The sequence below is a fragment of the Dendrobium catenatum genome, unplaced genomic scaffold, assembly GCF_001605985.2.
Source record: "Dendrobium catenatum unplaced genomic scaffold, ASM160598v2 fragScaff_scaffold_1559, whole genome shotgun sequence".
Classification (NCBI taxonomy): Eukaryota; Viridiplantae; Streptophyta; class Magnoliopsida; order Asparagales; family Orchidaceae; genus Dendrobium; species Dendrobium catenatum.
In genome coordinates, this window is record NW_021320021.1 from 66,519 (window position 1) to 77,705 (window position 11,187).

General features: G+C 32.2%; 1 protein-coding gene across 1 annotated transcript in view; it reads left to right on the forward strand.

The window, feature by feature from the left end:
• LOC110096740 overlaps positions 1 to 10,411 on the forward strand; it is a 48,297-nt gene extending 37,886 nt beyond the window's left edge. The window contains exons 2-4 of the mRNA XM_028700631.1: positions 9,178 to 9,228; positions 9,961 to 10,168; positions 10,249 to 10,411. Coding sequence (XP_028556464.1) covers positions 9,178 to 9,228; positions 9,961 to 10,168; positions 10,249 to 10,396 — 407 coding nt within the window. The 3' untranslated portion in view covers positions 10,397 to 10,411. The remainder of the gene's footprint in view (positions 1 to 9,177; positions 9,229 to 9,960; positions 10,169 to 10,248) is intronic.
• Positions 10,412 to 11,187: the final 776 nt, after the last annotated feature.

Below are 11,187 nucleotides of genomic sequence, written 5' to 3' on the forward strand. Positions count from 1 at the left end.
GATAAAATATAGGAAGATGAAAAAGTTCAGTTTCAAAATCAAATTTAAAATATGATGAAGATTTTAAATCAAAAGTAGAATAACCTCTTTTAGAAAATAGAGATTGAGAGTCAAAATCATGAGTTTCTTTTCTTTGACTATTTTTAGAGAAGTCAACCACAACTTACATAATAATTCAAGAAAAATAAGAGATAGACTTTTCATTTTTAAAAAAAAGGTCTTCAAAAAAGTGATATGTGTGTGTTGATTAGTGAAAACTTTACAAAAAAATAACAATAAAAAAAAATACAACACTCAAGATGAAAAGAAAAAAAAGAAAAAAAAAGAAAAACATTAAAAAAAATAAAACACAACATAAAACAAATAAGTAAGGCTTTTAAACACCATCCTGCTCCTAGTCCGATGCTTCAGAAACCAGGTCTGCCAAGGAGAGTTTTTGCTTTTCATTATTTGCCCTTTCTATAATTTGCTTATCTTTGCCCTTTTCTTTTATAGGAAGAGTTCTTAAATTATGGCACTGATTTTTCATATGTCCAGGTTTTCTATATCCAAAGCAAATAACATCAGAAAAAATCTTAACAATCTTATCATTTTTACCTTGATTTCACTTTTGTTGATGCTTATGTTTTAGTGAGATTTCCAATTCGCTTGATAAGTCATAGCTTTTGTCACCAACTAAGCCACTTTTCTCTGAGTCTTCAACGTTTAGCACTATCATCTCACATGCATCCAAAAGTCTTTGACCCAAACTTTACTCGTAGGCAATGAGTGAGCCAATCAAATTATTAATAGAATATTCATTCAACTTCTTTAATTCACAAATAGTAACAACATTGGCATCAAACTTATTAACTAGACAACGTAGAATTTTATTAACTTTTTCAAAGTTTGAAAACTCCTTGCCTAAAGCATGCAATGATGTCATAATTTGAATAAATCTAGTATACATGTCTAAGATCAATTCATAAGGTTTCATGCATTATAATATTCAACTTCGATTGTTTGATTTCACTAGTTCATTCGTATATAGTGTATAATTTATCCCAAATTTTCTTACCAGTAGTGCATGTGAAAACTAATATAAAGTCTTCAGAATTTAAAGCATAGAAAAAATAGTTTAAAGATTTTGCATTCAACTGAGCATTGATTTGTTGTTCCCTATTCCATTGATTAAAAAGAATATCAACTTTAATTCCATCTATAACACGTGACGGAAAAGAATAATCAGTTAAAATCATATGCCACATACAAAAATCAATTGATTGCAAGAAGGTAGACATGCGAATCTTCCAAAAATCAAAAATAATATTTTCAAATAAAGGAGGTCTGGTGACTGAATAACCTTTCGCAATATTATGATTAAAAAAATTAGCCATGGAATTCAAAAGTTTTCAAAAACTTATTTTTATGAATCCCGCTCTAATACCACTTGAAAGTTCGTTAGGGATGTTAGGCCCTTATAAACTAGTCCCAAGGCAAACCAAAAAGGGGTGAATCGATATTTTAAAATAAATCTTTCGATCAAAAACATAAACCAAGATTCATCACAGAGAAAACACAATGTGGAAATTAAATGCGAAAATAACAAAAGAAAGAACACACCGAATTTATAGTGGTTCGGTTAAACCTTGATCTACAGCCACTCCTCAGAGGCACATTCTGAGTATTGCACTAAACTAAGTATCTCTCCTTTAGCCCTCACAGCTAGGCAGAGAAACCCTTACAAAATCACTTCCACCTTCCTCGGTGCGGCGGAGTCACCGGGTCCTTTGACACCAAAGAGATCTTCTTCTTATGTGAACTTCCTTCAAGATAAGCCTTGAATCCGACAGTATTAAGGTGCAAGCATGCCGGAGCAATCGTGTGGAATCCCCCTTCACACTCCCTTGAGTCCCCCTCCTCATTTTTTTTCAACTAATGAATATTAACTTTGTTATTATGATTATAGTTCAATCTCTTTCAAGTTCAATTTATAAGATTTCTCATATGACTTCTTCCATTTCAATTCTCCTTCTTCCCTTTTTGTTGTTGTCAAAAGAGAGAGAAATATTATTTGTATTTGTTTATTTTTTGGTTTGTTAATGTTATTTTATTTTTTTTCTTTTTGATGTTTTATATTTTTCTTTTGTTTTTATTTTTTGTATGTTTTAAATTTTAAAATTAAAACAAAAATTAATTTATTCTTAAAAGAATTTTTCTATCTACACATATTTATTCATTTAGAAAGAGTTAAGGAGAAATTTAAGCTATTCAATTTTATTCAACAATAATTGTTTTGTCATTATAAAAAATGAAGAGATTGTTGCAACTTATTCTTTATTGCCGATATTCTTGCAACATGTTTATTTTTTATGATTATGAATATTATTATTTTAATTATTATCTCTCCTAACATATTTTGGATGAATTGCTTTATTATTTGTGTGGACTAACATTTCAGAAAAATTATACTCTGGATTGTTTAAGAATTCAAATAAGATCAGTTTAAAGTTTATCGTATATGAAGTTTGTATTTTTCATTTCATTGAGTCTGAGAGAGTATGATTGTAATTAAGTAACTGTGCATACACACACTGAGGGAGAGATTAAAACTTGAAATTTTTTAAACTAATCGTACTGTACGAATTCACTTCATACGGGACAATTTATTTAATTATTTTTCCCGTCAAGTAGTCAAACAAACTTAAATGAAAATTTTTCTAAGTATGGATCGTACTGTACGAACATAGTTCATACATGCCTTCCAAAGTACAAAATAGATAGGTTCATAGTCGTGTAAGAGGATTTTTCTAATTATGGATCATACTGTACGAACACAGTCATACATTCCTTCCAGAGCATGAAATAAACGGGTTCCTGGTCACGTAAATTTGTTTTCTAAGTATGGATCGTGTTGTACGAATACAGTTCATACATGCCTTCTAGAGTGCGAAATGGAAAAATTCGTGGTTGTGTAAAAAAAAATTTTTTAAGTATGGATTGTATTGTACGAACATAATTCATGCATTTCTTCTAGAGTACGAAATGGATGAGTTCCTGGTCGGGTAAAAACAATTTTTTTAAGTATGGATCGTACTATACGAACACATTTCGTACATGCATTCCAGAGTACAAAATTATGAGGTCCATTTTTGTCCTGACTTTGCATCCATACGAACTTAATATTTTTCATAACTGATCGTGCAAGACAATATTTTCATCATACATATGCCGATCAGAGTACGAAATTTTGGGGTCTCTCTTCGTCCAGACGAAGAGTCCAGACAAAGATGAAAAATTTTCTAACTGTTCATCTTGGACGAACTTGGTTCATACTAGATAATGATCGTGTATAAAATGGTTTCGTACTGATTCACAAAATGTTCATACATAATAGTTTTTAAACTATTGTACATACAAAATATAATTATTGTACGATCATGTATGCTCAAAATTAAAAATTCCAGTTTTTTGAACGGTTTTTCATGTCTTTGGTATAAAATGTATACTAAAACTGACATGAAAAAGGTCTGATCTTCATGATTTTTCAAGGGTAATTAAAAGAGAGAGTGTGAGAGAGTATTTGAGAGAGTTTTCTTGTAAGTGGAGTGTGAAGGGTTCACAAGGTTTCTCAAAGATAAGGATCTCTGTATGATTTTTATTTTCACTCTTCTTCTTGTCTTTCTAGATTACTCATGAGAAGATCTTTAAAGAATATCCATTTCTTTATCGATACTTAGAGAGTATGAAAGGATGATGGTTCTTTGTGGACACTTGGAAAGTGTAAACAGACGACGATCCTCTGCCGACACTTAGAGAGTGTGAAAGAACAATGGTTCTCTGCCGACACATAGAGAGTTTGAAAGGATAACGGTTCTCTACCGTACCGGGGATTGGTGGAAGAGAGGATTTATAAAGTCTTCTCTGCATTTCTATGGGGCTAAAGGAGAGACACTTTTAGTAATAGTATAATACCTGAAGAGGGGTTCTTCATAGAGTGGATGTAGGTTGTGTTTGACCAAACCACTATAAATCTTTGTGTTATTTAAATTTCTGCAATTTATTTTTCTACAAGTTATATTCTATGGTTGAAAAATTAATTTTAAAATCTTAATTAACTTGCTAATTGAATTAAAGGTTTTCAAATTTTAAATCTAAGAGAAAAATTTAAAATTACCAATTCACCCCCCTCTTGGTTAGCCTTGGGACAATAACTTAAGCTTAACAACTGAATTAAGTTTCAACAGGGTTTCTCCTCACCCTTCTCCTTGCTTGGGTAAGTCGTAAGTGTAAGACAATCCGCTTTAACATGTCTTGGATTCCTGTATTAAAAATAAATCATATTAGTAGAACTTCTAAAATTTTTACTATCCTTACCTTTATTCCACTTATGTTGGTGCTTTTGCTTATTCCTTAGAAAGCTTTTGAATTGCCTCATAATTTAGGAGACGTCATCTCTTTTAGACTCGTAAGAATCAATATATATATCGTTAGCCTTTAGCGCAATAATTTTCTCCTTCTCCTTCTCACCTGCATCAAGTTGTCTTTGGTTCGCTCCTTACTCATAAGAAATGAGTGATCCAAGTAAGTTATCAATAGAATAAGTATTCAAATATTTAAATTCAGTGATAGCAGTTATCTTAGCATCAAAGGAAGAAGACAAGCATCTTAAAATCTTTATTAATTTGCTATCTTCCTAAGGCATGCAGTGAGGTGACTATTTGAGTAAAATTAGTATACATTTTAGAAATCGATTCACTAGGTTTCATGCAATAAAGTTTATAGTCATGCAGTAAGATATTCAACCTAGATTACTTAACTTCAATTATTCCTTCATAAGTAATACACAATTTATCCCAAATTTTTTTACCAGTAGCATAAGTTGAGACACACATAAAATCTTTTGATTTTAAAGTATAGAAAAGATAGTTTAAATATTTTGCATTGAGTTATGATAAATCCCTATCATCAAATGTCCATTCAGTAAAACAAAGTTCAATTTTCCATTCAGTAAAACAAAGTTTAATTTTTATGCTAATGTTTACATGAGATGGTAGTGAATATCTATCATTAACAAGCTTCTACATGCAATAGTCAATTAATTATAAAAATATGGATATGCGAGTTTTTCAAAAATTAAAGGGTATGTTATTAAACAAAGGTGGTCGGGTAATAGAATACCCTTCCACAGTATTACGATTATTAAAGTTAGCCATGGATAGAAATTCAAAAGTTTTTAAAAACTCTGATTTTATGAATTCCGCACTGATACCACTTGAAAGTTTGTTACGGATGTTAAGCCCTTATGAACTAGCCCGAGGCTAACTAAGATAGGGGGTGAATTGGTGTTTTAAAAATTTTTAAACAAAAAATACAATCACAACCAAACAATCACCATAAAAATAAAGTGCGAAAATTAAATGTGGAAAATGTAATACGAAAGAACACACCAAATTTTATAGTGGTTCGGTCAACTTGACCTACGTCTACTCCCTAAAGCCTTTCCTTCAGGAATTTCACTAAACTCAGTGTCTCTCCTTTTGCTCCTATAGCAAGGCGGAGAAGCCAGTACAAAAACGCCTTTCCATCAACCCCGGTGAGGTAGAGAACCCAACTCCTTTTGCTTTCTCCTAAAACAGACAGAGAATCTCGATCAATTGCTGAAGTAGACCTCTCTAGAACCTCCAAGGAAACATGGATGACGATCGAAGAAGATGACGTGGATCCTTGCTTAGAGCAACCTTTGTGAAACCCTCATAAACTCCCCCTCACAATATCCTCTCTCTCTCTCTCTCGCTTAAGTTCTCCCTCTTCTTTTGGCTCTCTCAGGTCAGAACAATAGCAAAAGATCCTCTCTTGAGTAAACAAGAGGTCTTATAAATAAGGGCTTCATATTTGCCCTAAATTGTAATTAATCGACAGATCGTCTTGTATGATCAGTAAAAATTTAGCTCAATTAGCCAGAATGATCTAGGAGAGTTTGGATGATTAGAAGTTTTATTTGTTCAGATTGTCCAGGATGATAGGACATCGTCCTATATAATTAGTTCAAGACGTCAAATATCGTCCACACAATTGCTCTGTTCGGCCAAACTTTACCAAGCTTGGATGATAAAAAAATAACTAATCATCCAAGATAATTTAACGATCGTCCTAGACAATTAGTTCAAGATGTTGAACATCATCCAGACCATCGCTCTATTCAGCCAGACTTTATATATATGAACAATGAAAAAATAACTGATCATCCAGGACGATATATAGATAGTCATGAATAATTAGTTCAAAATATCAAATATAGTCCAAAACATCACCCTGGTCATCCATGAAGAAACAAATGTTTGTTTAACTGATCGTCCTGGACGATCCTGTGATCGTCCAGGATGATATGATCGAGCAATCACACCTTAATTGCATTCCATATATACTAAACTAATTTAGGCATAATTAAAATGCATCGTCTAGATTTATGTCTAAAAATAAAACATGCCTAAAAGAGTTGGTGTGGCTGATTCTTCCTGATTTGAGCCTATCGTCCAGGATGATTCACTTAATTTCGACTGCCTTAACCAGGATGCTTAGGGTTTTTATTTTTAACTGATCGTCCCGGACGTTTTGGGATCGTCCCGGACGATATGATCAAAAATAGAAAACTCTAAACAGACAAAATTTTTCCCCCTGAGTGTGTGTGTGTGTGCAAGGTTACTTAGCATCTGACCCACTTTTTTACATTTGACTCAAGAAAAGAAAAAGACACTTGAAGTACACTTACAGACTGACTCAGTCCTAATCTACCCAATCTTGAGCTGGCTTGATTTATAATTTGATCTTGTGGACTTGAAACGTTAGTAGGTAAGGCAATTCTAGAAAAACAGAAGTGTCAAAAATGTTTGATATCATCAAAATTATAATTTTTGAATCCAGATTTGCAACAGGACGGTATTTCTCTTACATTTTTTAAAATTCTATTGGAAAACTATCAAAGTTTATGTATGGAATGCTGTCAATACATTTTTCAATCAAATGTCAAGCCTACCAATTGGAAAGATATGCTTGTTATTCTCATTCCCAATGCTGAAAATGCTTGTGAACCATCTAAATTTAGACAAATTAGCATTTGCCAAACTACATATAAGATTGTTGCAAAGATGATTCTAAATAGATTCAAGATTATTTTACCTAGAATAATTTCTAAAGACTAAGTGGCTTATGTCCCAAACAGATAAATTTCTTATCATTGTCTTTTAGCCCAAAAAATCTTTCATAAATTTAGATTCTCTTCCTCAAAAAGAGGCTTCTTTGCATTAAAGGTGGACATGGAGCATGCCTATGATAGCATGTGTTGGCAAACTTTAAATCAAGTTATGATTATGATGAATTTTCCAACCAAATTCATAAAATGGGTCCTGCAATGTGTTTGTTTCCTGAGATTTTCAATTTTAATTAATGGTTAGCTTTTGGGTTGGATTTTGGTTGAATATGGATTTAGACAAGGTAGTCCCTTGTCTTCGTTTCTATTTATTCTTTGTTCTGAGCTTCTTTCCAAGGCTTTTCAACAAAATGCAATTCTTAGTATTAAAATCTCGTCTAATGCTGAAAGAATTTCACATTTGCTATGTATTGATGATGTGTTGATTCTCGTTGAAGCAAAATTTTATTATTTGGATCTTATTTCAAACATTTTATCAAATTATTATTCATGGACTGGTTAAAAAGTTAATTTTTCCAAATCAAGGATCCTTTGCTCTAAGAAGATGAGCAAGAGGAAAAAAAAAATTCAAAGCAATATGGATTCAGGCTTGTGAAAGAGTTCAATTATCTTGGACTTCTATTTGTTTTGAGAAGATTATCTGTCACAGATTTCCAATGTCTGATTAAGCATTCGATGGATATGATAAACTCTTGGGGAAGTATATTTTTATTTATTGCTAGAAGACTACATTTATTAATTCTTCTCTTTTATCTCTATCTACTTATTTCATTACTCATCCCTAGTTTCGAAAAGTACTCTTGAAGGTTTAGACAAGCTTTGCAAAAGTTTTCTTTGGCATTAAGACAATGGAAAACAATGAATGCATTATATCAGTTGGAGTGAGCTTTGTCTTCCAAGTAGAAATGGTGGTCTTGATTTTCATTTGGCTTCATTATGGGAATAACCATTAAGATCAAAAATATCCTGGAATTTTATTCAGAATCCGAAATCTTTACTAAATAGAATTCTTATTAAGAAATATGGCAGCAATATTTGCTCTTCTTCTAAAAAAGGCACTTCTTAAACTTGGAAAATTTTATTAGATGGTGCAAAGCATTTAAAGACTATTTTAAGATGGAAGATTGGAAATGGGACAAACATCAACATTTTAAATGATACATGGAAAGCAGATAAACCTTTTTGTGCATGGCCAACTTTTGTTAATATTAGCAAATTTGAGCATTTATATGTTGAAAAACTATTGTTTGAGGAAATAAATTTTAATTATAGTTTCAAGCAAGATTCTTTTGGGGAAGAATTGATCAATGTAATCAAAAAAATTCATTTCATTCCAAATCACTATGAAGACAAAATAGAGTTAATTCATCAACATTCAGGGAAGAAAATAACAGCTTTATCCTTTGAAGAAAAGTTCATTTTTTTTTGAAATCAATTACTTTAATTGGCTTAAGAAGATGAAGATGCTACCCATAATTCTTTTTTTTCTGGTGGAGACTTGGACGAAATGCTATTTCTACGAACAACTGGCTTAGTCATAGAAAATTGCTAAATTATGATCTTTATAACAGAGGTTGTCTACTTGAGGAAAATACTTTCATAGTGCTACTTCTTTCAAAAAGCTCATTAACGTTTTTGTTATTCTAAAGAAGTGGGAATTCAAATTCCTTTAATTCGATTTCTGAAATGTGGCATCATCTTCAATATTTGTTTAACAAAAATCTTGCTCTTGATAAAATTTATTGTTCGTCTATTTTTTTATTGTTGGAAAGATATGAATTCTATCAAGCATGGAAAATTCTTATCTTCCTCTATGTTTATTTCAACTGAGATTTTATCTGTTTCAATAAAGTCATATCTAAATCCTATTTTGGATAACTGGGGTGCTAATCGGTTCAATGAATTGAATTTTAAATTTTGGCATCCTCCACCTCCAAAATGGATTTAAGTTAATATTGATGCAACATTACTTAGTTCTAATTGTGCAGGAATGAGTGGACTAATAAGGGATGATAAAGAAAGATTTATATCAGCTTTTGGTAAGCAATTATATCATTGGGATGTAACTCAACTTGAAATCATTTCTATCCTTTCTTTGAAGGATATCTTGAAGAATGGATGATTGAAGCTGAAGGCATTTGAATTGAAGGGGATAATGCCAATGTGATCAAGCTTTTTCATAAATGGTTAGCTTCTCAATTTCAGAGAGCTGCATGTTCTATTTTTTATTTATCTTTTTTATATGATTTTGAGCGCATTATTTTTAATTGTATTTCAAGAGAGGAGAATAAAGTTGCCTATGGTTATGCAATCTATTTATTAAATTGTAGTTTCCTTTGGGATTTTTTTCAGAATAATATTCCTTCCGTTTTTAGTTCCATATTGAAGAAAGTATGTGATAGATTAGCTATCATATGGTTATAATTTTAAATAAGGTTGCTACTTGCATTTGTTATATATATATATATATATATATATATCAACCCGAACTCGACCCATTTTTCAAACTGGTCGAACTCGGGAACCCGACCCGTTTTGAAATCAGGTCAGGTCAAACCCAAAATTTTCGGGTCAAATTCGAGTCGGATTTTCATGTCGTGTCAAATATTGACACATCTAGTCAAATTAATAAATTCAATTTGTTTGCAAACAAGTAGGTTTTGACACTATCATAAAATTATTTAGGCTTCGTTCAGGGCAGCTTTCTTAAGGTTTTCAATATCAACTTTCTAGTCGGCTCCGCTGCAGAATCAAAGGTCAATAACCAAAAGGTGAAGGAGGGCAGCTTTCTCTTAGGCTCACCGACATTCGTGATCTCGGTAATGGTCGTTGGAGATGCGACGAGACGGGCCATGATCTCCCCGGCAATGAAAAGGAATCCTACTCCCATACCAAGGCCTGCCGCGTCGCCCTAATCGACGCTGCCCTCGCCAAGAAGAAACCCATTCTAAATACCTTTCAACCACACCCCATCTCCAAGTATGGTCTTTCATCCTTTCTTCCTTTCTCTTTCGAGTTTGAATCTTCCGTCTTGTAATGAGAGTTTTTTTATGAGTTAGGTCGATGCTGGTTTGCAGTCTGACGGGGGATGTCATCAACAAATCAGAGCAGCATATATGGAAGCATATCAATGGGAGGCGGTTTCTTAAGAAACTAGGTATTTTTTCCTTTTTCACTGAGAATCTATTTCTTGATGGAATAAAGTAGTTTTACCGGATTCAAGTGCAGTATTATATGATTTAAAATGCTCGAAGTTTTGCAGCGCGGTTTTTTAGAAACATTATATATTAGCTATGGTCAAGTGCAGAGTATATTTTGTGTATATTCTTTCCAATAATTTTTGGAACAATACTTCTCACATCTTATTGTTTGGTAAGTCCGGTTTTAACCCTATTGATTAAATCTTTGATTTGTTAAATTCCGCCCTTCATTGGATTTAATGCATTCGAATTTCTCCTCTTGCAAATCTTAAATCCAAGAACAAATAACCAATATCTTATTAGGATTTAACAAGATTTAACAATTGTCATGCGAAACAATTTTGATGGTTTAATCCTCTCAAGGTTTACTAAATCCTACTTATAGCCAAACAACCCCATAAAACATACACATTTTAAAACCTAAATCTTTATACTGTAAGATACATGCACCATAACCTCAAAGTCAACAAATGTTCAATACACATGCTTATCTTTCATGTTAGATATAAGAGAAGCTCAATATGCAAGGAGGTAATGGGCTTATATCATATTTTCCAAGATATTAACTTTAGAGATGGTGCTGAAAATATGTTGACTTAAGTAGATAAAAAGAACAATTTTTTTAACAAAAGGAATAAGGGTTCTGCGGTGATGCCTTCATTGGGTGATAATATTAATTCAGATTTTTATCAAAATAAGCCTGAGTTGAAGGGGTCTCATAATCCTGAATTGGTTCAAACTTCTGGACGGAAGGATGATGTAACTAATATATCTTGTGTAGATGTTAAATTTCCTACT